Source organism: Macrobrachium rosenbergii, chromosome 12, assembly GCF_040412425.1.
Source record: "Macrobrachium rosenbergii isolate ZJJX-2024 chromosome 12, ASM4041242v1, whole genome shotgun sequence".
In the NCBI taxonomy this organism is placed as follows: Eukaryota; Metazoa; Arthropoda; class Malacostraca; order Decapoda; family Palaemonidae; genus Macrobrachium; species Macrobrachium rosenbergii.
In genome coordinates this window covers 67,194,284-67,222,012 of record NC_089752.1, presented here as the reverse complement: position 1 = coordinate 67,222,012, position 27,729 = coordinate 67,194,284, and the positions used below count along the sequence as shown (strand labels likewise).

Here is a 27,729-nt window from a genome sequence, read left to right as displayed (position 1 = left end):
GGCCAAGAATCCCAGGGTAAAAGAAGACTGCATTTCCTTGGGAGAAGCCAACTCTCTTATCCAAAGCATGAATCTCACTGATCCGTTTCGCTGTTGCCAAAAGCAACCAGAAAAAGGGTCTTTCTAGTTAGGTCTCTCAATGAAATTAACTGCATGGGTTCAAAACAAGGGCTGGACAACCATCTGAGAACTATGTCCAAGTTCCATGAGACCACAGCTACTTACTTCTGTTTTACGGTATTGAAGGACTTAAGGATGTCCAACAAATCTTGGTTAGAGGACAAATCCGTTCCTCTGTGTTGGAAGACAGAGTTTAACATGGCCCTATACCCCTTTATAGAAGAAGTGGAAAGACTTCTAGACATTCTTAGATATAGCAGAAAATCTGCCTTTTCTGCTACAGAGGTCTGAGTAGAGGAGATATTGTGCCTTCTACACCAGGCCCGAAAGATCGCCCACTTGGCCTGATAAGACTGTCTGAAGATTGACGTCTACACTTGTCAGTATATTCTGAAGCTGCTCTTGAACAGCCCTTCTTTCTAAGTATATAATTTCCTGACAGTTTGTAACCTGTCAGGGCCAGAGTACACAATCCTTGAAGAACAGCCTGAAGTGCGGTTGTCTGAGTAACTGCTGCTTTTGAGGCAGCAACCTCGGGAAATCCGCCAGCAGATTGAGAAGGTCTGGAAACCAATCCTTCACTGGCCAAAATGTGCTATTAAAATCATTGAAACGTTTTGGCGAGACCAAAACTTGTTTATTACTTGTCTCACCATACTGAACGATGGAAAGGCATAGAGTTCTTTCTTCGACCAGTCCTGTAACATGGCACCTGTCGCCCATGCTAGAGGATCTGGGACTGACGAACAGAACAGCAGGAGATGATGGATTCTGGAAGTAGCGAAAAGATCCAGTACTGGTTTCCCCCCACAGTTTCCAAAGGTCTAAGCAGACCAGAGGGTCTAGGGTCCACTCCGTGGGAAGAACTTGTTTCTGGCTACTCAGTTCGTCCACCAGAACATTTAACCTTCCTTGAATAAAACAAGTCACTACTCTGGTGTTGTTCTGGTCCATCCAGAGGAGGTCTCTCGCTGTTTCGTACAGGGAAAAAGAGCAAGTTCCCCCCCTTGCTTTTTGATGTAAGACGGCAGTCATGCTGTCTGAGAGGACTGCCACTGTCTTGTTGCACACCTCCGATGTGAAGGATTGAAGACCTAGGTGTATTGCCTTTAATTCCTTGACGTTTGTTTATAGAAGAGCTCCCCAACCTAGATCTGCCGCAAGAGAAGAAGTCTAGGTTGGGATTCAGAGGAAGGAGAGACTTTCCTTCCAACAGTCTATTTTTGCAATTCCACCAATGCAGGTCTTTCTTTATCCTGAGAGTTACAGGAAAAATGAATGTGTCTGGGAGATTCTTCCAGTCCCAGGTGACCCTTAGAAAAAATTACAGAGGTCTCATATGGAGCCTGCCTAGGGAGACGGACTGTTCTATGGAAGGCAAGGTGCCCAGAACACTCATCCATTTGTTGGCTGAGCAGTCGTTGAGAGCCAAGATCTCATTTACCTTCATCAGGCATGACTCTGTTCTCTTCAGGGATGGAAAAGCCCAAAAACTCTTGAGAGTCTATCTTCATCCCTAAATAATGAATCTCCTGAGGAGAAGCCAGCTGGGATTTCTGTACATTGATGAGGTCCAAGTCCTGGGCCAGGAGAAGAGTTCTCTGAAGGTCCTCCATACGCTGCTGTCTCAATCAGGTTGAAGGAGACAATCATTGAGATAGGGGGATATCTAGATTCCCATAAGATGGAACCACTTTGCGAAGGGAGCAAGAACTCAGGTGAAACCCTAGGGGGGCCGTCAAGAGACCAAAACACAGGGCACGAAACTGGGGCACCCTGCCCTTGAAAACAAACCTGAGGTATTTCCTCGAGTCCGGGTTGATAGAAACGTGGAAGTACAGTATGCATCCTGCTTATCTATGGACGTCATCCAATCTCCCTGGCGAATGGATGATAGGACTGTTTGGTTTGCCTCCACTTTGAATTTTGTCTTCTGAATAAAGACATTCAGGGTGCTGACATCTAAGACGGGCCTCCAGCCTCCTGATGACTTGGGGACAACAAACAGTCGGTTGTAGAACCCTAGGGAATAAATGTATTTGACCATCTGTTGCTCCCTTTCTGACAAGGGATGAAACTTCCTCCAAGAGGGCTACAAACCTCTGATCCTGAAGAGTAAGCTGTCAATGTGACAGGTGTGCTGACTAGAGGAGGCTTCTCCATGAAGGGGATGGTGTAACCCTTGCTCAGGACATTGACTATCTAAGGTTCTGCTCCCTTCTCTTCCTAATGCTCCCAGAAGAGAAGGAGCCTGGCTTCTACATGAGTACAGAGGACATTGTCCTCACTTTTGAGAGGAAGATCTAGAGGCGGACTTTTTAATGGCACATGGCACGAAATGGACATTAGACCTTAGTCTAGAGTGAGCCCTTTGCCTGCCACCCCAAAAGGGGTGCATCTGTAGAGGTGTTACTGTCCTGGAACTAAGGCGGCCATCTCCTTTGGGCGTCTAGAGGACCGTGCCAAAAGATCTTGGGTACTCTTCTTTTGGGGATCGGAGGCAATACCAAGAACTGTAGATTGTGGAAATAGATGATGACAATCTAAGGAAGAAAACATGAGCACCGATCTTTGCGAGGGAGTAACTCCATTAGAAGTGAATGAGCACCAAAGCTCTCTTTTCTTCAGTATTCCCACAGCATAAAGGGAGGCCAGTTCTTGGGAGCCATCCTTGATACCCTTGTCTATACAAGAAAGAACTCCAAGCCAGTCTGTGGAAGAATCCTGGGGCAAAACAGTGCAGTCCCTACTCTTATGTGCCAGAGCACCCACTGACCAATCCAAGAAGCTCATAACCTTGAACACTTTAAACAAGTTTTTCAAGAAATGAGCCAACTCTGACGAGAACATGATCTTCCTTGAAGTAAACGCTGAATCTATCAACCTGGAGAAGTCCCCCTGGGAGGAGGCAGAAACTCCCAGGGAAGGAGCTTCCCGTGGCATATGACCGGTATCTCCCCCGAGATAACCTGTAAGGAGGAAAACTGAAGGCAGCTCTTCCTTGGTCCCTCTTCTCTGCAAGCTACCTTTCCACCTCATTTAAAGCCTTCTTCGCCGAAGAAAGCACCATCTTAGGTAATCTTGAAGACCCAGAAGTTTGAGACTTCATTAAAAAGGCAAATGCAGGCGAGCACAGTGATGCTGGAGAAAAGAAACCTGTAAAGGTAAGAAGCAAAATTCCCAATAATGAGGCATAAGCCAAAGTGGGAGTGTCCTGGTCCACCATTGCTTCCTCATCAAGAGGATATTGGCGACAAAGACGAGTCTACTAGAGTCTGAGGAGCCGACGGAGCCTTCTTACAGGCTCAAGATACTATCCAGCTTACTCTGAATAGGGTCTGAAGGTTGACCAACAGTTGTGGGTGCCTGAAAACCAGTAGCAGGAGCCTGGATAAGAGGAGTCATCTGTGCAGAAGGCAGCTCTGGGCACTGCATTGAAGTAACTCCAACCAAATGAAATGCTGAGATGACGATCGATGAAACATGATGATCAGTCAAAGCTGGATGCTCTGAAACCACTGGGTGCTTAGGTGCTACCGGGCGCTCGGTCATCCCAGGGTGCTCGGGCACTAATGAACACAAAGATACACCTGGGAGCTCAGGCGCCACTGGAAGCTCGGGCGCTACTGGGTGCTCGACTTCCAAAAGAAATTCAGATACTGCTGGGAGCTCAGGTGTTTGTTGACACTCCAGAAAAGAAATAATCCTGGAGGAGGAGCACTTACAGGAAGATGAGTGCTTGGGTGCCGAAAGCAGATTCTCTGCCAAGAGGTTGTCCGAAGAAAAACGCTCTGGACTGTCCCAGTGTTCAGTGACTACATGAAGGGCACTTAGAATCCTTGATCTTCTTACAAGGCACTGGAGGAGAGTGTGGCACATCCACTGCACGCCTTTTCAGTGGGTGTGATTTGTTTGCGAAGCGCCACTGATGCCTGGGACTTGACTCCTCCGAACTCAATGACATCCACAGAGACCTTTCCAATGGCTCTTGGTTGCAACCTGGGATACGTCAACAGGCTGAACTGAGGGGGCAACTACTCATGGGCAGACCCCACTGACCTCCCTCAGGCTACCAGTTTGACTCCTCCCAGGTTTTGGGGAGTATGCCAGGGACCTTTGCCTATGAGAATCGGGAGGATGAGCAGCCACCTCCTTCACTAACACTTTACTAGCAGTAGGTGCTTCGAATCACTCTTTTTGTCCATTAGGACTTTCATGGATGACGCTAATTGGACACTGGGGTTGGGTTCGGAAGCGAGAGAAAGAGAGGGTGGTACAGATGGAGAACTGGGAACAGGATTCACAGAAATCACAGGAACATCAACATGGACATTAACATTAGAATTAGGAGATTCTAGCAGTCACTGCCACCTTTTTATCCCTGACCAGTTTATTCAGATGTGGCCTCAAAGTCTTCCACTTCTTATTGTCCTAGTCTGAACACTCCTTACATCACAAATCAAATGAACATACCTGCCCCTACAGGCTGTGCAAATCGTATGTGAATCGTAGGATTCTTTAGTCAAATGATTATTGCAGCCTTTGTTGCAATACCTAAAGCTAGTTGAACATGAGTCTGACATCACAAAGTGAAAACAAGTCAACTAAAAGTCACAATTGGGAAAAAAAGTCATAAATTCACTTAATAATGTTTCGAAAAGAAACTTAACACTAAGTGTGCCGCAAAGCTATCAATACAAGAATACTTCACCAATTGACGAAAAGGACAAAAACAAAGCTGATGCTAATAACTGGTGTACAGCCATTAGCTGGCAAAAACAAATAGATCTTTGCTAAGTTGTTCCTCTCTTTCCCCCAAAAGTGGGAGGGGCAAGTCACCCACCCAAAACAAACTAGTGCAACCTGCGAATTTCATAATTCTAGCTGCCGAGTAAGTGAAACTATTAGGTATGTAATTACTGGGTACGTTACTTATATAAAATCCTAATTTCCTATTTCACACCTTTTCATTCTGCTCTCACTGTTCCTTCCTTGGCAGCAAAATAGTCTGTTGTATCAGCAACGTATGTGTATGGAACAGAATTTAAAACCTTTAAAACTTTGGTAACTTCATAAGAGTGCATCCTCGACTTAAGGTGCCATCGACATAGTGATTCAATCTTACGGGCCCTTTTCAGCGCTGTTAACAGCGTTCTATGACACCGTAACTTGATGATGTAAGTTATGGCGCTCCAAGCACTGTTGACGCGCTAATGGCAGGAATAGGCATCGAGTTAACACCGTGGTAACTTGATGCAACATAAAGTTACGGCACCAAAACTCAAGTTACAGCACTCTAAGCGCCAATAACGGTGAAAAATCGGCCTACTGCGCGGTGCAGAAATGCATCCCCTGCCATAAGTCAAGGACGCACTGTATTTTTTCTCATTAAAGAAATTTCTTCCTGTGTTTGAATTGCAGTTTCGTAGAGTACATTTTCTTAAAAGGCAAAGTAATGGTAAGGAGTGAACCTTCTTACCTATTTGTAATATCCATAGGGCTACATTAACTAACTAAAGCTTACATATTGCATTTGACCCTCCTTACAGAATTAAGATAAGCTTTTTATACTATAGGTTGGCAGCCTATGGTCCTCCTGGCCAAATGAGACCCTCTCATAATGTTGGGTTATGTAAGGGTCCACCCCTATATTTCGCTATTACTTACAACACTCGACCAGGTTAAGTAGGGGATTCCTTCCTCCCAGGCCACTACCAAGAACCTTACATTTGGTTACGATACATATGTCATCTTTGCATTTATAATGATCATTTATAACGTCTTGTTCGTGTCATTCATTTATGGGTTTCCTGCACTGATAAACATTTTTTCCAAGGGGGCGGGCGGGGAGTCGCCGATGACATGGGGAAGAAATACAAAAATGAATGGTGTGGTGTACTCTTTCCTTTAGGGTTAAAAAACACCCCCAATTCGCTGGTTCACGTATATTGGTGGAAGTTAATGGGCCCAGTTACTTTCTAGTCAGTTAGTAAGCGTGCTAAGCTAGCCTAATATAGTCAGCCCAGTCTGACTAGCCTACGTGAGGGCCAAGACAGCTGTCCTAGATAGTGTTCATCTAAAAACGAGACAATGTAGGAAACGTGGACCACCCTGACTTTGACTCTTGTGCACTACCTAGTATCTAGTCAGGTGTTCGCTTCTTTGGCAGCACGACTCTGCCAAAACTCAGCGATGGTCGAGAGGTAGCCTAGGCTACCAACACCAAAACACAGCCCGTACCTTTTGTTTGCCGAATTGCCAGAGAATTTGGACGGCTGACATTTAGCGAGAGTTTTCTGGAATCTTTCCTCGCTCGACAGCTAGAGCCGCTCTACTTGCAAGTTTTGAGTTTTGACCACAATGCTCATCGATTTAGAATGGGCGTAGAAGAGGTAGTTCAGCCTAGGCACTTAACAGTAGTTCCCAATCTTAATCGGTATTACCAACTAAACGGGTTGTTGTTTTGGTTACAGTGGGGTCATTGATTTTATTTATAAATACGACCATGGTATATTTAGTTAACATTGGACATCACAAAGTATGACGGCGTTTTCGTATTGCCGGTATGCATCGTGTGTCTGTTATGTTTAAGTAGGGGTACTTATTTTACAAGGTTGGCATGAAACTTGTACGCCACCTTGGCATTGTTCAATGCGTGTGGAAGATTCGAGCGCTAAACCGTTTTGGACGCACGTTGAAATGTTCGCTTTGTAAAACCATAGAAGTAATTTTTGTTTTATTTCCACGTTTTTTGGAATGTTGTATATTAAATTATTGCTACCTGTTCAGTGCAAACTACGTACAGTTAAACCGTTAGCAAAGCTGTTGATTAAATTTGTAACATTTGAGACTCGAATCCAACCAGTTACTTTGGTCTTATTGTTCCAGTTCATTACTCTTGTTGTTCTTGAACGTTCTCAATTTTTTGGCTTTCTCTTTATGTGTATCAGTGTATTTTAAATATAAAAACCTTTTGCTCGTAGTTTTAGTGTAAACGGGAAGTTATTAATTTTCTCTGCCTTGTGTCCTTATCCACATGTACTTTGTAAAATAGGTTAATATTTCATCAGGTCTTTAGCCTCCAAATACCTTTTTGTTTCATGTAAATATCATAGAATTTTTTTAGCAGTAGTAAACTATCAAAGAGGTTGTTAAGCGAAAAAGTTCTGTTAAAAACATTTGTTGTCGTGTAAAATCAACCCCCTTTGTTCAGGTCGGCACCACTGATGTGGTAAGACATTAGATAGCAAATGGGTAGTGTAAATATGTTCGTGTCGCTACAGAAGAGAAAAATATTTTGTTTATGCGTTTGTATTTTTTCTTGTGTCGCAAAAACAACAAACGTTTTAGATGTTCATTATTTTTCGGTTCTGGACGTATTGTAGTTTTTCCCACAGTGTAAATTTAATTATCAGTAATACATTCGTACACACCAGTACGCCTGATATTTGAAAGGGGCGGACTTTGAAAAACTGGTAACAGTTAATTTATTCCTATGATATGGTATGTAGTCTGAAAAACTGGTATCTTTTACTGGATTGAACACTTTCACAGCACCCCGGAAGCTGAGAGACTAACATTGAACCATATCTTCATTTCATTTCAAATGATCTTTTAGCGCTTTGCAATAATCAACATACACTGCAGATCCAGTCTGCTTTTTTGTAGGTGTTAACTTTTCTCTCCAAGACTAGATTACTTTTTGTGTGCCAGTGTACTGCAAAATGTATATCCTACCCAGGCGTTGCCCCTCCACCTCCCCACAAGACACGAATAACAAATGCCCCTCATGTGATAGAATTTCTGATCATATTAAGCCTTAACCGTTAAGAAATCATCTGAACAATCACTAAACACCTTTTGCTAGACTTCTGAAACAGTCATGTGAAAAATCTGATAGTTTAAAGGGAAAAAAGTGTTAGGGATTTATAAAGACCTATAAAACAAATGTAATTCACAATACGGAGTGTTTCAAGTATGTATTGTATAGAAAGTAATTTGTTGTGAGAGATTAAAAGTTTTTCTGAGAAAAGTTAAATATGATTTATAATGGATAGACAGTCAATGTAATTGTAGGCCTGGGTTAAGGTTGCTTTATGTATCCATGGCTATTTAATATCTTTAATGATGGAGTATTGTGAGAAAGAGAGAAGCATACAATACTCAAAATTGTAACGTGAAAAATGGTCATAAATAAAGTGCTGATTTGAGATGATGTAGAGAAACTTTAGACTATTGAAAGTTTGAAAACTTTTGTAAGAGATGAAAGCTGAAAGTAGATGTGAGGAAGAGTCAAGTTATGAGGGTGAATGAAAACACGTTAAGGTAATTTACGCAAGTTAACATTGATGGTGGAAGAATAGAATAAGGTTCGTTTAGGTAATTTGGAGTTAATGTTGGAGACGATGTTAGGGAGAAAATAGAGGCGAGTCTATGAATTTATAAAGCAAGGAATGTAACAGGGTGTATGCCAAAGACCTGAAGCTTGTTGGAACAAAATCGGACAGTGGAGTGATTTTTAAAACAACTGCCCTTTATGGACGTGAAATGTATATTGAATTCAAATAAAAGAAAATGGATGATGCTTAATAAAAATTTTGTCATTTAAATGTGGAGTAAGAAGGACAGGTAGAGTGAGAAATGTGTGGTTATAATAAGTAATGAAAATATTGTATGTGAAAAGATAAATCAGTGTTATGAGGCACGTTGGCTGTAAAGAAATTACGGTTCGGTAAGTTGGTAAAATGAGTGTATACAGTAATTTGCAACTGTATATCATTTATATCCAGAAGGCAAGAAGGTGTGTGCAAGATAAGGGTGATTAGCAAAGTGTCTGTGCACTGATGAAAAGTCTTATGTGTAGCCGTATTGCATGCAGCAACTAATGTTTTGAATGTGTACTAAAGTAAGTATACCTTAGTTTTACCAGACCACTGAGCTGATTAACAGCTCTCCTAGGGCTGGCCCGAAGGATTAGACTGTTTAGTATATCCATCATTAATTCAGTAGGTGAAAGATCAATGTGGTAAGTAAGGACTATTACATTTAATGTTCTCTTGAACCACTCCCTGATGGATATGTTAAATCAGCACATGGAGGCATATTCTATGAATCCTAAGTAAAGTCATATAGTAAAGTCATATACTGTAAATTTTTACTGCACTTGTATTCATTTTTGTTTTATATTTTAAACACCCTTCTTGATCAGTGATGCGTAAGCATTTGATATAATAATGAAGGTTATTTAACAAGGATTTTTAACTGTGCTGTAAAGGTTTAATATGCCTTACCGTCTCTTTATAAATGTTAAGGCACCAATCATTTTGTAATTTAGCAGTGTTGTAGGAGTTTTGGTGAATTACCGATAAAGTTTCTTTTCAAGGACAGTGTGGATAACAATAAACATTTTCTTTTTTAGACTCCTGCAGAAGTGGCTCAGCAAGCTGTAGATGCCGACGTCCATGTTGTAGGAGCTTCTTCACTAGCTGCTGGTAGGTCTAATTCTTTGATATGATTAGTTTTTCATTTGTTTATTTTCATGACCTTATAAAACAGTTTATATTCCATCTACTGCACATGATATTACATGTAAGAAATTAACTCCTCATTAGGGAATTTGATTTTGAGAATGAACTCTATTTCAAATGACACGTCATCCAAAGAGTTTTTGCTATGACATGGACCCATGACTTATCCTTTTTACTGCAGCTATGATTTTTTCTATACAAGGCTTCTTCCAGTATTATTTGTTTTGCACTTTTGCCATTAGTGAAAAAAACATGTATATCAAACTTTAAGCATTTGGAAGCTTTATTAGTTTGTCTACAAACGCAATATCTGAGGTAATTTAGGACAACTCTTCCTCATCGGAGGCTGCAATACCTTTGTATGTTTAAAAAGTTGATTACTAAGATTAACTAAAAACATAAAAGTGGTATACTTTTTAATTGTATTTTTGTAAAAATAAAAGGGAAAACCAAATGATATAAAAAAGATAAATAAAAATATGGATAAGAAACACTGAAAGATATCCATAAGAGTAATGAAAAATACAAAAGGCCAACAGGACAGCTCAATAAATTTTGGAAAAATGATATAAACGAATACCTAGACCAGACTGGAATTCAAAATTGAATTAGGGAGATGGTGAAGGAAAATAATTTCATTTCTCAGCCTGTAAAGGGAAAACCTTGAATGATCATTATTATTACTCTTACTGTACCTGGCCATCAGTAAAAAAAATATTTACTGTATAGAAATGTGGTATTGTATTAATGTACATCTACGTATGTCATATAATTGGTTAGAACTTTATCATTTTGTATTGTTTTATACCCAGTATTTTACAGTTGTTTTCCAGCATGCTTTTATGTATTCACACATTTTTGTATTATCTGATATTTAAGGTAAATTTTTCTTTTTGCATTTGTGCAGGACATCGTACATTAGTCCCTGAGCTCATCAAAGCCTTGAGTGACCTTGGACGGCCAGACATTTTGGTCATTGCTGGAGGAGTTATTCCACCTCAGGATTATGAATTCTTAAAAGAATGTGGGACAGCAGCTGTATTTGGACCAGGTAATGCATTGCTCATTTTATCTTTCTTCCTATCCTAATTAAGGGTGTTGTTAACCAATATTCAGTTAATAATATGTTGATTAAGAATTTTACATAATGTAAAGCAGAGGATATCTTGAATTAGCTAGTTTGAGTATGATGATACAGTATATTAAATACTGCCTTATGTTCTTTACTGAGTATTACATGCAAATACAAAAATAGTGTTAAATATGACTGAAATACAGCGAAAATCTTGAGGTAACATCAATCAGATTTTTGTGTCATTGTCAGTGAAAATTTATGTATTGCATTAGTGCTGGCCGTCAGCATCACATTAAGGTTTTGTGTAATGTTTGACAAATTTTTGGATGTCTGATTCTTTTAGAATAAAAAAAAAACAGTATTTTGAAATAATTTGTATTTCATAGAATATGATCCACAGCTTTCATAAGCGGAGTTTCTTGTGCAAGGCATGCTTCAGCTGTCACTGACTAAATAGAAAAAACAAAATCCTATCTGGTAAGCCTGTTAACCACTGGACCTGAGACAGCCTAGCTCGGGTTGCGACCTTTTGGAGAGAGCGGGCCAGACAGCTATGCATTGTCTCGGAGGAGGGTCATGATATCAAATGTACTATGAGGATTGCTTATAAACTAGGTAACAACTGTTAGATAATTAGTGTCCAGGTGTTAAGGTGGTGGGCCAGACTGGAATCCCTCGCAGACCGGGGGTTGCTGATTCATGGCCTAGCTTGTCCACTGTGGAAATCAGCCCGATCTCTCCCATTGCACAACTCCTATAATGGGAAAGATGGGAAAAGTGAGGGGCAGCAGACGAGGGTAAATTCTTTTATGAAAGTTATGGTTTTTATCAAAGAAAAAATAAAAATAATTTTTAAAATTTGTTATTTGTTCTTACAGGAAGATGAATGTACACTTTCACGTGCCCCACTGGTGGGCAAGTTGCCTGGAAAGGTACCCTCATTATCTCGGGTTACTACGTACAATTAACGCTATCACTTCCCCTCATAGGAAGTTCATCCAATACTCACTACTTCCTTATGGTGTCCCTTTTGGTGACCCTGTCTACTTCCTGGGCAAAGCCCCCTCCAGGGGTTCGATGCCCCTATGTCACGTGCTGGACTACCACTAGTGGCCCCAAGGTGAACGTGTCCAAGGCCTTGTGCCCCAGGTCCCTTGGGTAGAAGGACGTGAACATTGATTGCTGTTTCCACATTCCAGCCTTCAGGACTTGTAGGATGGAGTAGTTCTTCTTGTAGGCGATGGAGGGGCTTATACCTCCGATATCATAGACCCTGATTCTTCTGAGGGGCACCTCCCCACCCTCCTTTGGAGTCATGAACCCTGACTATGACTTATACTCACAAACAGCCTCTTAGCCTCTTACATACTGGTCTGAGGGAGGCTGTCCACTTCAGGTACTGTCTTAGGGCTTGGACCAGACCAAGTAAATTCTTCCTTGTCATTCCCAAGGAAGGGATTGAAAACCTCTTGAACTTGAGCTCTTGGACTGAGGGGTTCTGTGTTTTGGAGGACCACCCCTCTGGAAGGGAGGTGTTGTAGGAGAGGCCATGCAATTCTTCAAATCTTTTGGCTGAAGCAAGGGCAAGGAGAAGCATGGTCTTCAAGGTCAGGTCCCTGTCAAACACCTTCTGTAGGGGCTCAAAAGGGGGCCAACGTAAGCTGGCTAGGACCTTGTAACATCCCACTCTGGGGCTTTGACCTCTATTGGAGGGCTTTTTTTCTCAAAAACTCTAAATGATGGTAGACAACTGTGAGGAGCTGGACAAACTGATGCCCTTTCGGTTAAACACTTGGGCGAGGGCCATCCTGTATCCTTTGACTACTGTTACCAAGAGGGCCTTCTCTTAATGTAGGAAGATGAGGAAGCCCACCACTTCCTCAAGAGAGGTCTGTAGCAGATCATGACTCCTCTTGACAGCATCAACCACAGAATTCGGTCCACTTTGAACGATTGTCTGAGGATGTCTGTGATGGCTGCAGCAGTCCCCTCCAAAAAGCACTTCTTTCTAAGGAGCTGCTGGATAACCTCCAGCTGAGGACACCGCTCAATGGTACTTTCTGTTCTGCTCCTGAACTAGAAAGGTGGGCATCTATGGTAGTTCCCTTGGGACATCCATCAACAGGTGCAAGAGGTTTGCATACCACTCTGCCTTTGGTCACAGGGGAGCCACCAACATCATGCCAAGGCCCTGGGATAGTTAAGTCTGTTGAGGACCCTTTTCATCTGACAGAACAGAGGGAAGTGCAGACATCCAGCTGGTCCCATGGGTGCTGGAAGGCATCCTTCATCACAGCTTTCTGATCTGGGACTGTAGAGCAGTTGGGGCCCCATGTCCCAGAACCATGCTCACAGTTGCAGTGTGCGCCCCAACTCCTGAGGCATTCAAGCATACCAACATCTCAGGCAGGGTGTGCTGAGTGGAACCCCCTGCAAGAGGTTGGAAGGATCTCTCCACCATGCTAAATCCTCACTCATCTTCTATGTCACCTCTTTGAGCCGAGACAAGTCCTTTGGTTAGTGCCATTTCTCCTTCAGTTGCCACTGGAGGGACCAGATGTATACCTTGCCCTAGGGACTAGCTTCTTGAGGGACTCTAGATGTCCTAGAACCTGCCACTTCATCACTGGCTGGAAATCCTCCATGAGGAAAGTATTGGGAGTTGCTCAGCAGGTTTGCTGCCTTCTCCTGAGATGGGAAGGACCTCACCGCCTTGGTGTCGAGCGTCATCTCCAGATGCCTGATGTTCATGAGGGACAGGTCAGACTTGGGTAGCTTTACCATGACACCTAACTTCTGGTACAGTGCCAAGACCAAGATCCTGGCCCTCTCCACTTCCTTCACTGATAGGGTGAGAATTAGCCAGTCATCCAAGTATCTCCTCAGATATATGCCCTTTGAGTGTGCCCAAGAGGGCACCAGCTGGAATATTCATGAAGACTTGGGATGCTGTTTCCAAACTGAAGCAGAGAGCACGGTTGCCATTTTAGGAGCAATACATTTTGAAATAAATTTAAATTTGCTAAGTGTAAATATGGGTTAGTTTAGGTTGGGAACTATTTGGAATTGATGTTAGTTGCAAGATGTCTAGAAAATATTCAAGTGCAGGTTATAATACTGTATAGGGTCTTTTATTATTTAAAAGATAATGTTACTTATCAAAAAGGCAGACCCCCAAAGCACCTGTGAAATTGAGGTATGTGTTGCCTTTGTTTTCTGTTTAGTTTCTTATATGCTGCATCAAAACAACACTTGTGTTTTCATCATTCAATTCCACTTGTGTTTAATGTACTGAAGTCGTATATTCCCTTCCTTTGGTGAAGGGAGCTTATTATCACAACCATAGAATCAGAGCTCAAAGTCCCCTGAAAGTCCATTTCAAACTAGAATACAGGTATAGGAATTTCACTGTTTTTACCTTTTTTCCAAAAAAACAGGATCACAGTTCACAGCATCAAAAGAACAGACAAATGTGAAACAGTTTTATAGGTTTTACCTCATTAAACTTACCTTCATTAACTTAATTCCCCATTAGAGCTGCCTGGTGGAGCATAAATCATTTCTTAATACACTCCAAAAGGACATGTTATACATGTACCTATCCTTGACCCTCCTGAGGAAGGCCTCCCAGTGGCTTTCCTTTTAACATGCAATATCCCTAGTTCCGGAATAATCTTTTGTTCCTCAAGCTTTGTGAAGTCAAAACCACAGGAGTGAGTGCCTAGGGAAGAAGTGGTGTGTCTCTACTTGATACTTATAAAAAAAAAAAGGGTGGGGGTTGAGCCCTCTCTTGAGTTTAGTGTTTGCTTTCCAGAAAATATCATTGTTAATCTTCACTATATACTGTATATTGCAAGATGAGTTTGTGTTTGCATAGGAACTTTCTTTCCATTCATTCACTCTTTTGAGTGATGCAACCCAGTTCATGTGGTAGCAGATTATTTTATTCTATTTTTGCTATCTAACTTCAACCAACACGCACCATTTCAGTTTATGTCCATGAAACTGGCAGATCAGTAAGAACAGATGCCAAAGAGGAGGCCCTGTTTACTAGTCACCAGCTCTGAGAGATAATGTAGTTAGGCTTTTAGGGACCTGCTATTGTCTGTCCATAATGAGCCCATGTGACCCAATTGCTTTCCTCCCAGAAAGCAGTTGATTCATCATACCAAAGTCCACTGTTTTAGGACTTTAAACACCCATTTTATATGAGTTTTCTTGAATTATTATTTTTGTTACTCTGTAGGAAAAGTAACATATACAAGTATATTTACCATCTCTGTAGATAATAAATATGGATACAGTACCCAATGTTTCTGCTATATCCTAGGAATTTATGTTCATATTTTTATTCATTCCTGAAGATTTTTCACAGCTGGCACTATAGTGCTAAAGAAGTTGCTTTAGTCATGGTGGTACTTGACCAGTTTTTCACATTGTGTTTCTATTTCAGGTACTCAGATCCCTGTTGCTGCACTGGATGTTCTCAGCTTGATTACAGTTTCCTTAAAAAAGCGAGCTGCGGTAAACTGAAGCTGCTAGCTGTATTATGAGCCCCTTTACAGAACCTATGGAAGAAAGTGATAAATAAGAAAAGTAAATACTGCAGCTGCTGTTGATAAGATGATGTATTTTTTGTTGACAAGATTGTAATGTAATGATGATATATAGTAAATAAAGAGAACCCCATCTTTTCTTACCCCATAGGGGGGTAGTGCCGTCAGTGCACCTCATGCGGTGCAGTGTAGGCATTGCTTATGGGTCTTTGCAGCATCCCTTCAGCCCCTAGCTGCAACTGTTTTCATTCCTCTGTTCATATTCTCTTTCATCCTTCTTACTGTCCACCCTCTCCTAACAATCGATTCAAAGTGCAACTGTGAGGTTTTCTTCCTGTTACACCTTTCAGACTTTTACTGTACTGTCAATTTCTGTTTCAGCACTGAATGGCCTTAATTGCCCCAGTGCTTGGCATGTATGCCTAAAATCTATAAATAAATCAACCATCTTTTCTTAGCATTCTAAGTGCTACATGATCTTGCTGTATATTTAGAAAATGGTATAAGAATATTTTACACAAGTTTTGCAATATATAGCCAGTTTTATGATGTGTCATATGGTTATTTTTGTAGATGTAAAAACTCTTCATGAATATTAATATATTCATCAAGGAACTGCATTGACTTACATTGAGTTGCTATCTAGAAGATTATTTTCCATACAAGAAAATATGTAGAGTATGAACCAGAGGGTAATACTTTTACAGTATTTTATTTAGAGTTTGAATGTGTTAATTGCACAGTATTAGACTTAGAGAATTAGTTTCTTGAATTCAAGTCTTTTTTTTCATGAATTGGGAAATTTTTCCCTTCAGGATACAGTAGCCTACAGATCCCTACTCTGATAGTTCTTAGAAAAGCATTATTCAGTACATGAACATTAAAATTGTTAAGGTGGCATCTGCCAAATACTTGGGGAATCATTGTATACTGTGGAAAGCATGTGTATTTTTTACTTTTTATTTTGCCCCCCCATTTATTTTTTGACATATGTCCTGTTGTTGCTTGTATTGGAAGAGAAAACATGCCTACATGTAGATTCTTTAAGATTTTATTAGTAGTAATTTGCTCTGAGCACTTTATACCTATTATTCAGGTCTAGCTGTACTGTATAGCTGTGATAGCAGTTTAGTTTTAGATTTAAATATTTTAATTTAGTGTGTCTTTTATTTCAAGTACTGTATTAATCGGGTGTAAATGTAGATATATTAAATATTTTGGACTCAGTCATTTTTCTTATACTTTGAAGACTTTTAGATTACATATACTGTACATAATTCAGGTTTAATGTCTATCCACTTGACATTCTATCAAATGATTTGGTATTTCATAGTAAATAAAAAAGCAGTACAGTAGTGATCTTTGGTACCAAAATTCACTAAGATTTTTGTATAGTAATTCATTTATTGTTTGCAGAGACTTACCTAAAGTACTTAATGTTGTCTTTTTTCCTCAAAAAAAAAAAAGAAACTTTTGTTTCTTCTTATAAAGAACCAAAAGATAGAAAACTGTAATTCTGCACAAAAAAGAAATAAAAAAATTCTGTGTTTCATGTAGTACTTGAAGGATGCACCAACTAATAATCATAAAAAATTGAGTAATTTCATAGCCATGAATCATGAAGATACTGCTGTATAAGTAATGCAAGTATAATACATTTGTAAAATTTAAATCACTGATTCACTCAAGTTGAATATCCACCTAGATAAGAAAGTGACTGAAATAGAGATACCATAACTAGAATGACACCAGGTGGTAAGGATAATACTGTATACGTACTGTACTTACGTCATTTATGTTACCAAGCTTAGTCATATATTCCAATATTTATATATGATAGATATTTTTTTTCATTTCTGATGGTTGCATACTAAACTTCAGGCAATGACAAAAAAATGAGCCAAAAATGAACTCTTATCTAAGGATGCACAAGTAGTTTTGCTCAAAGTCTACGTTAAGCATCAGTAGTTAGAAAGGTTGCCTTTCCTCATATGGTTGAAAGGATAAAAGTAAAATCTAATTAACCTCCAAAGAAAACTGGCCATTGTGATGAGGAGGTATTGAGATGATCATAATAAATTTACATAAAAGTGCAATGAATCTTGATCTGGAGATAAAGTACTTGACTGTTATTCCACCAAAAGGTTGATTGAAAGTACATATATTGCAGAAAATGTGAACAACATCCCAGAGGTAAAAGCTACAGTTGAGCTGTGTTTGCACAAGGCTGATATAAATAAGACCCCACACTTCATGCATTCCAAATACAGTATAGTTTCCTGATCTTGACCAGATCCATACAGCCTCTTTTAGTTTCTTTAAATCAGAGGGCTTTTGTATTCTTAGAGAAAGGGCAACAAGAGTAGTGACAAAAGGGCATTAGCAGTGGGGTCTGCAAACTTTATAGCAGTGACTCTTTTTATTCAGAACATCAACTGGAAACTGGCATATTTTTTCTCCATCATCCTACCTAAAATCTTGGGGGAAATGGTGGTGAATGATTCTGAGGTACTGTTTAATCAGCCTATCAGCAGGATCTTGGTGATTAAGTTTAGGGAAAAGTTGAGACTTACAGACAGCCAGTCTCTGGCATGAATCACTCTGGATGTTGAACCATGAAGTTTTCCCATGTTTTTCAGGCATGAATGCTAAGAGTAAGAGCAATTTGGTATTCATTTACTTCAGTGGCTGCTATCTGAATGGTTTACAGAAGGGTAAAATTTTTAAGGCTAGAGAAAACTAAGTGTAAGCTAGACTTGATTGCATTTGGATTTATACTTTAATACAAACTTCTATCCAGATATAATCAAATACTTTTATTGGTTTTTGTTGATAACTCAGTATCTTACCCCGTCCCATTGTTAGTGGTGTTTCTGCTGTTTTGATCTCTCACCTGTGCTTGTTTCGTCTTTGCTGGACTCTTCAGTTATGGGCACTATTGTGCAGGAGGTGGAGAAAATAGTGACCATCTACTCATTACATCACTCACAGGCGTTTAGGCATCTTCAGCCATAGCAATAGTTGCCTTTTCTGTTGGCATAGAGTGCCAAGAGTTTGACTAAGCTAGCAGGTAAGTCACTGTTGTGGATCAGTCTAGCCTGTGGAGTTTTTAGAAGAGGCAGATTGTTGCCAAAGACGCTATAGTAATAAGATTATATTGCTATTTTATTTATACAAAAATATAAAAAACTATGTACATACACTTTCTCTGACAGGCCTGTTCCTAATCAATCGTCTAACTTAAACTTAAGCATACATATACGGGGAAAAATATTAATGTAATCTTTACCTTCGATTTAAATTTTGATTGATGGCCATCAAATCATTGTTTAACTTGAGCACCTCAATGTAAATTAATGCTAAGAAATCTTATTTTAAATAATTTCTTTTCTTTTTTCAATAATTACCATACAATGCTCATTTTACAAAGCTAAAAAAAAATCCTTAAATCTAAATGCTTAAACTCATCCTTAATAACTAATGGGCCAGATATAAGTTTTCTCCCCTACACTGCCATATACACAAAATGCAAACATAAGTACAATGTATTTGTGTCACAATGTAATTGGTTCTTCAAATCCTATTGGACCTGCTTTTCACATTTAACAGTAAACAGTCGCCTTTATCTGTGCAGCTTCAACTACAGTATTTCCAATATCCATTTTTCACAGGTATAAAGGTAACTTCCCACAAACAAATGCAAGTGATTTAATATATCGCACAGAAGGAACGCACAGTGCATCATTCCCTTCCTTATACACAAATTATTTCTGAAAAACCATTCCCTTTTGCATAAAACCCACTGAGCACCTGATAGCATTCACTCTGCATTCCTCCTATATGTTAAATTGAAAAGGTGTCGTCCTAACTTCCATTACACCTGGAAGGAGAAAGGTACATCATTAATGAAAGTGATGTGTAAACAATGACTCCAAAAACAACAATAAAACTGATATAAACATTAAATGATAATAAGTAAACATAATAACATGTGCAAACAAACAAAAAGTTTCATAAATTACATCCATTTTCTTAGCACATCATCCCTTTCTTCAAGCCAGCTCTTTCGGGCACCCAAAAAGGACATTAAGCGTCTTGGGGAAAACCCCTGGGCCATCAGCAAACCTAACTTGACCTGTAGGTCGTGTAATGAAAGACAACGGACTGTGCTAACCCCTTTCTGTGTAATCCCAAAGGGTTAAATGGATTATCTTTTAGTAAGATTTTAGTTATAAATTTTTTCCCCTCATCTTTTCCCAGGCTTCTCAGAACAAGGGGGGAGGGTGTAACCTGTCAAACATGTCAAATATCTCAACATATTGACCGAGAAGGGTATAAAGTGTTGCCGGCGCTTGGTCAAATATATGTTGCCCACTGAGTGCTCTCTCTCTCTCGCCAAAGGTGAGAGATAGATGATGGATAGATAGATAGATAAGGAGAGTGGTTGATAGAAAGATATACAGCACATAATATATACTGTATTATTTGACACTTTTAATTGTTTAACCATGTAAGCTCTCTCTCTCTCTCTCTCTCTCTCTCTCTCTCTCTCTCCTGGAAGGGTTAGAAGTATGTACATATTTTTAAGGGTAAATTGTTTAAGATGACTTTGAAATTATATTAATATTTCAAAGATTAATACACTAATAGGATAATAATTTAAGGTATATTTGATGTAGGATGATACTTTAAGTATACATTTGGTATTTGAACTTTCAAGATAGGCAGTTTTAAGCATTTTAGAAGGGGGTGTTAAGTACTCGCGGATTTTAACTATTCGCTGGGAGGTCTGGTATGCATCCCCTATGAATACGGGGGCTGACTGTACAGAACTTCAGGTTTATATTTTAGGAAAAATACAAATTAATTTTAAAATCTGCTATTTGCTCCTATACAAATACAAACCTTCATTCTTTACATAGGAGATTTACCCATTGGTAAGTAAGTATAGCTTAGTTTTACCAGACCACTGAGCTGATTAACAGCTCTCCTAGGGCTGGCCCGAAGGATTAGACTTATTTTACGTGGCTAAGAACCAATTGGTTACTTAGCAACGGGACCTACAGCTTATTGTGGAATCCGAACCACATTATAGCGAGAAATGAATTTCTATCACCAGAAATAAATTCCTCTAACTCTTCATCAGCCGGCGGCGGGAATCGAACTCCGGCCCATCGAATGACGGTCTGAAGCTCAACCAACTCGGCCAACAAAGGGCTTTACCCATTGGTAGGAGGTATCTGGGTATTCCCTGAACCGACTGGTAGGTTCACCTAACCTGGGATGTTATCTTCCTGGTCAGTTTATGAGCAGAGGAAGGGACCCTACAACTATAGCATACTGTACATATGAGATGTAGTAGTTGCAAGGCTTCTGGACCAGTAAGTAAAATATTTGTATGCCATACTCATTCAGGCTGCAAGAACCCACACTGAAGTGCTGGAGACAATAAAATATTTGGGATATATGATCAATGAGTTCACTTTATTTTCTGTCCTCCTTTTCCCGTGCCAAGAGAGGAGGAAAATTTGCATCCCTTCGTCACCAATGAAAAGACTGGTGCCCAATTAAATAGCAAACCGGCAGTCTAGTCTGCCTAGCTTGTATACAGAATGGCACCCTGACTCTCTGCCTACCAGAGAGGATGGAGGAAAAGAGAGAGAGGGAGGAGAGCCAGTCACTCCTACCTGATCTCCTGCCAACCGGATACCTAGACTAGGTGCTACGTGTCCCAAAGGGAGCTGGGCTCGTTATCCAGCCCATTGAGCAGCTACCACTGATCCAAGGCACACATGTCCAAGGCTAGAAGACAACATTCCGCAGGTAAAATGTTCTGCAGGTCATCATACCTGATCAACCCTCCGCATGAAATATCTGAAAACCGACAGGTTCTGATTAAGAAGGATGGGGCAATGCCCTCTGTGCTGGTAGATTATGCCCACAGATCGACTTACAGAGCTAGGAGATGTAGTGTAATTGGAAACTCCTTCCTTAATTTTGTCAGTACTAACCAAAGAGTTGTCAACTTACAAGCCTGGGGTGCCGAGTTCCCCTAAGATAGTACTGCAAGCACTCAAACAGGACCCAGTAGTGTCTCACACAAGTCACTATTGAAAAGTTCTTCAGAGAGGAGGAAGAGAAGGATTCAAACTGTCAGTTATGTCTTGCTACAAAATTAGGGTCAGTGCCGAATAAACACATCTCCATCCTCCTGAGTGCCATACACACGAGAGCCTGGATGACTCAACTGTACCTACACCAGTGTCAAGGCTAAAAGAAACACAGTCTCTGGGTTCAGATCTATGTCTGACAACCTTTGTAAAGACTTGAACAGGCTATGAGTCAAACTCCTAAAGGTGAGAGTCATGACTCTCCAGGGTTTGAGTCCCTGAGAAAGATTGTTAAAGCTCAGAAGCATAAAAGATCTCTCTTGAAAAGGTGAGGTCTACTCCCAGAATCAAACCCAAGTCTAAGACTGACCATACCCTCCAAAAGCCGAGGCAGAAAGAGGCTTTTCATGGTGAAGGTAGGCAAGAAAACACTGCTACCTGCTGACAAGTAGCTCTGACCAGAATGATACCTCATCTCCAACATCAATAACTGGAGAGGACTCTTGCCCAGTAGACAGCCACTCAAGGAACAACAGAGAGTATCCAGAACTCCAATGGAGACTGATGTTGAGAACCCTCTCATCGGGGGAAAAGCTGGAAAACTCCCAGGCATCAAGTGCCAGAACAGAACGCCTGGGGTTACCAAACTATGAGCAGCTGAATGTGAAGTTTAACCAAAGAGTAATAATAATGAGCCTGTCATTGATTGTGTACTAAAAAGATGGAATGGCAAAAAAGATGTAAGGTTTCAGGTTGCCTCCAGGAAAGAAGCCTTTCTCCATGCCTACACTGATGCAAGCATGGAGAAGAAAGAACCTCCAGAACAACTTGTTGTGCTAAATGGTAGCTGAGTGTAAGCTCAGAACCTAGAAATCTCTAACAACTCCTCTGCCATACAGGTGTTTAGGGATCATACATCCCTGTTACCTGCCTCCAAGGGTAGAGCTGGTGTCGAAAAGTATCTCGACATTAGCCTTAAAGTAAGACTCACTGCTCTGAGCAATGCCCAGGTGTATGCCGTACCTCTCATCTGATGCATCCAACCACAAAAGCATCCATGAGGGAAAGTTTCTAGTTGTATTCCTGTGTACAGTTCCTGTCGTCCTGCCATAGTCTTTATTCCTTGAAGAGACAACTTCTTGAGACCTTAAGCCATGAGAGGAGGCGAAGTTGCCCCTGGAACCCGCTTCTGTAAGGATCGCAGATGTAAAGAAAGGTGACATTGCCAAGCAAGCTGTCCCTGACTTGACAGAAACTTGTGCACAACATCCTAGGGTTTGCTGGTGCAAGACTCCTAAGGAAAGACTCATTGCTGCCATAAACATATAACCCAGGTGCTCACTCTCTGCTTGAGAAAGAGGATAAAAATCTCTTAAGTTCTTTACCACCAAACTCAAGAAAGGTTGTCATACGGCCAAAACTGCCACGAGTTCACTAGGACAAACCAATACCCAAATACATTAGTAAAGTATACCTCTCATGAAAGAGTGCAAGTTGACATCAACATAGACTCTTCATTTGAGCATGGAGAGAGGGAAGCTGAAAACCCTGAACAAAGACCTTCCTCCCTGAGAGTTAAGCTAGGTATTCTGAGAGGACCAAAAGATGAGGGTACTGTATTTGAAAAATAACCATCCTTGAGTCCCCTGAAAAGAGAAGTCGCCCTCCCTCAGCTAATAGTGCCAATCTTCAGCATTGCACACACACTTACTAGGCATGAGGTCCTACCGCGGGAAAAAGTGTGAGTTGTCAGGGACTCAAATGGAAGAAGTAGGTATCCTTTCCTTCGGGCATCTACTCTTCAGGCAATCGAAAAAAAGTCTGTTACGAGAATATGACTTGCCAGGCACCCTCTTATGAATGTCAGCTGAAGGGAAGGAATGTCACTCTCGCATTTTCTTTTCTCTTCTTCCCCTTACCACCTTTCCAAAAACGAAGAGTTGTTATAGTGAGACAAAACTCCTAACGGGAAAAGACATCTGGGATTCTCCACAGGAAAAAAAAAGTCTGAACTTCCACTATCCCAAAGAAGAGAAGGCCAACTGAACACAAAAGTTCAACTGCATTGCCTTATAAGCTTGGGAGCCTATAGGACACTGCTTGGCAAAGACTGATGCTGTTATTCAACAGCATCAAGCTTGCTGCAGCCTTTAGTTCATTCCAAAAGGATCAAAGTAGACTCCAGAGCTGGACCAATCCTCAGTGCCAACACCAACTTGGTGCTAAAATTTGCCCAGGGGCTTGAGAAAACACTGTATCCTGTGCCCTCCCACAAACAAAACAGCTCACTGGTGGTCCAACTAACCCCAGTAAGCCAACCTTAGTAAACATTCTTTTACCATAGTGAAGTAGCGAGGGAGATCCAGCTGAATTGTTCCCAAACAACAGCAAGACCAGAACATCCTTATCACAAACGTTTCATGAAAAACTTCATCAGTGTTCCACCTTCTGCAGAGTGTTCAGTAATGCATAACCAGGCTACCTCTGTGTTCAGGTGGATGAGCACCTTATGGATAGAATGACACGTGTTGAAGTCTTGAAAAATCCTCCTCTGCTCTACTGTGTTTCACACATTTCATGACAACAATGATCTGTAAGGCTATAAAGGAGAAATTACAAGACAAAGCCCAATGAACTGAGGACTTGGAGGTGTGAAGGTCCAGGACTACCAAACTGGTCACAAGATGCTTTTAGTTGATATATCAAGGTTCTATATGAAGGTTTTAATCCACAGTTTATTTTCGGTTGGGCCTCTAATACCCATTTCAGTAACCTTTAGGCACTAGTAAATTTCTTAGAAGAATGAGAGAGTGCCTGAGTAAAATTTAAATAAACTCATTGGGCAAAAGCTGTAAGTATGAGATCTGACCCATGTTGCAGTTTTTACCCAGTGTGAAATCCCTTAAACTAACTTGAGGACTCAAAATATTGTCCATTCCTAAAAGTGATGTAATTTTTTTATTGAATTTATCCCTATGAGCTCAGTATTTTAAGCTCTAACTACTTCCAAAACACTTGCAAATTTACACTGAGTATATTAATCATATTTTTCCACAACACTGGTGCTGTTAAATTCAGTGTACACAGCTACCAAAATCCCTAATTCTAAGTTTGCCATTGTCTTATACTATATAGTACTTTGATTTCATCATCACAAAAAAAGACCCTAATTTCTTTGACTGCTCTTCAGTTTAAATTAAAAAAACGAAAAAAAAGGAAGTACTTGATTGACTAGGGATTGCTTATAAACTAATAAGAAAACAAACTAATAAATTAATACTCACATCCATCTCTCCGAGATATTAAAGCTTATTTAATATATATACAGTACTTCAGTTCATTAGACATTTAAAGAATCTAACAAAATTTTTTTCAAGGATTTCTGTCAAATACTTGGTATTTGTTGGTGGTTGAAAACTGTAAAATCATTTGAAGCATGTTCAGTTGCGAGCATTATTCTGCATTCTGTGATCAGGTTATGTGAGCTATTTTCATTATATATTCCTGAGTAAAAAAAGTAAGACTAATACAATGTGTAACTTTTTGTTGAATGAGAAACACCAACACTCAACATTGGATTTAATTCTTTTAATTATATTGTGATAACTTCCTTACTCCAAAATGCCTACCATTTACTGAAGATGATAGGTCTTATAGATAATAATGAATAACTAATGGGAATATGTATGCTTGAGTGATTATACTGAAGGCAGTTTTACCTGCTTCAACCCTAGGGATTGTGCCCTTCACTAGCATATCCATTTCCTTAAAGCCTACATGCACAGGGATCCAGAATATTTCAATATTCAATATTCATATATATATATATATATATATATATATATATATATATATATATATATATATATATATATATATATATATATATATATATATATATATATTTATATATATATATATATATATATATATATATATATATATATATTTATATATATATATATATATATATAATATATAATATATAATATAATTACTAAAAGGACCTCATTCAAACTGGATGGTATCTAATGGAGTATTTACGGTAGCCTAAGAGTCACAAGGAAGGGTGCCCGCTAAGACTGATTGTGGCACTGACGAGCTCACCTCAGAGGAGGCTGGAGAAATTCTTTCCAACATAATGGGAAAATGGGTGGGTTTAGTATCCAAAGGACATTTAAAAGATAACATGAACCTGGTAGATGAATTATCCAAAATTAACGTAAAAGACTGCAAATTTGCAAGTTTGGATGTAACTTCCCTGTTCACTAACATACCAGTCGAGACGACGATGGAAATAATAAAAAAGAATATGGAGGAAGGGGTTTATACATGCGACATAGATCATGTCCAGCTTTGCCGTAAGTAATTCCTAGTGTAAAGGACCTCAGGTTTGTATAGTTAGGAGAAATACAATTTACTTTCCAAAATTGTGATTTTTATGGAGATCATTGGAATGATATGTCATTTTAATGATCTCAAGGAAGAGGCCTTGGCTTTTCCTGCAGACTGGGCTTCTGCCATTGAGTCTTTCTGAGGGCCCCAAAGTGAGCCCAGAATTTTGATCGGCCTGTCATGATCTAGGCTTGCTCATGAGGTTTTAGTCCAGGTGAATTCTCTTGTTGCCTCAGTTGAGACGTCAGATATTACACCCAAGCAGAGGGCAAAGTATCTGGGCATGCTGATAGACACGGCAGCAGCATGGTTCTACCCTTCAAATTCTCATATCAGCAGGTTCAGAGAGGCAGCACAGAAGTTCCTGTCTCAACAGAAACAACCTGCTCGATAGTGGCAGGTCATTCAGGTTCACCTGTTGTCATTGGAGATGTTCCTCATGGGTGGCTTCACCTCTGCTTCCTTTAGTGGAGGATGAAGGAGCATTAGTCTCTGGTGTGGGACCCTCCTTTCCCATGTTGGAAGAAGTGAGGAGACCCCTACCTTGGTAGTTAGATGACAGAAGCCTCTTTATAGGGGTGCTGTTGGGCACTCCCCCTCCCAAGGTGCTTCTGTTGTTGAACGCATCGACTGAGGTATGGGGTGCACACTTAAAAGAGTTGTTAGTTTCAGGTGTGTGGAACTAGAACAAGACACTTCCACATCAATGTCCTGGAACTCAAGGCAGCTTTTTTAGTCGTACAAGAGCTTTGGGACCAAGTGATGGGGCACTCCTTGGTGTTGATGAGCAACAACACTATGGTAGTGGCATACAACAACAAGCAGGGGTGACTCATGTCCTTCCAGCTGCACAGGGTGGCAGTACAGGTGCACGAGTGGGCAGTAGCACACTATGGTGGAGCTGTCAGCCAATTACATCTGGGGTCTTGGAATGTGGTGGCAGACAAGCTCAGTCACCAGAGCCAGGTGATAGGGACAGAGTGGTCCTTATACCAAGACACTGTGGAGAGACTCTTCGGGTTATGGAGAGTACCAAACCTAGATCTGTTTATGACCTGTCACAACAGAAAGTTACCAGTGTTCTGCTTGATTGTGCCAACCCATGGGTTGCAATGGAGGATGCTTTCCAGCACCCAGGGGACAACTTGGAGGTTTACACCTTCCCTCCGTTTCATCTGATTTGGTGGGTGATCAGCAGAGTTCTGATCACCCCAAATTTCAAATTGACTCTGGTGGCTCCCAAGTGGCCACATGCTGAGTGGTTCCCAGACCTGCTGGCTATGTTATCCGAGTCCCAAGAGAGAGATTCCCCCTTGGCACAACCTTCTGTGCCAGGCGCACGTCGAGAGGTATCACCAGGCATGAGAGTACTGGCACTTCATGCCTGGATACTATGCAGCATATCCTGCAAGCAAGAGGGTTGTTTCTCAATGTAAAGCAAAGATGATGTCTGGATACCTGTAGAAATCCCCAGTAGATGTGTGCTAGGGGAAAATAGGCCATCTTCTGTGGTTGGTGTAGTTGACGGGGTATCTCTCCAGCCTGGACTTCTCTTCATCAGGTAACAGACTTCTTCACCTTTCTTCACCAAGTGAAGCTTGTTTCCATTTCAGCCATTCAGGAATATAGAGCTGGCCCTGGCCAGGTCCTTTGGTTGAAGGGAATAGATATCTCATCCTTGTGGGAGATTCTCTATGCTGTTGAGAAGTTTCGAAAAGTCTTGCCCACCCAGGGGGTGACTCTCATCTTGAGGAGTCTAACTCACATGTTGAGCGAGTCATAGACAGATCTGACTCTAAAGATTGTTTTCTTGTTTACCTTGGCTTTGGCAAAGAGAGTAGGTGAGCTTCATGCCCTTCGATGTTAAGCACTCAAGGAGATGGGGATCTGTTACGCTCGAGTTGGTCATGGAATTCGTAATGAAGACTCAGAATCCATCAGTCACA

The 27,729-nt window shown here is 40.5% G+C and overlaps 1 protein-coding gene and 1 long non-coding RNA gene across 2 annotated transcripts in view; one reads left to right on the top strand and one right to left on the bottom strand.

Moving 5' to 3' along the window:
- The window catches only part of LOC136843714 (methylmalonyl-CoA mutase, mitochondrial-like), a 418,104-nt gene extending 401,600 nt beyond the window's left edge, over positions 1-16,504 (top strand). The window contains exons 15-17 of the mRNA XM_067112308.1: positions 9,539-9,611; positions 10,555-10,698; positions 15,176-16,504. Coding sequence (XP_066968409.1) covers positions 9,539-9,611; positions 10,555-10,698; positions 15,176-15,255 — 297 coding nt within the window. The 3' untranslated portion in view covers positions 15,256-16,504. The remainder of the gene's footprint in view (positions 1-9,538; positions 9,612-10,554; positions 10,699-15,175) is intronic.
- LOC136843716 (uncharacterized) overlaps positions 15,173-27,729 on the bottom strand; it is a 29,783-nt gene continuing 17,226 nt past the window's right edge. The window contains exon 2 of the long non-coding RNA XR_010854655.1: positions 15,173-19,158. This is a non-coding gene — a long non-coding RNA (uncharacterized lncRNA). The remainder of the gene's footprint in view (positions 19,159-27,729) is intronic.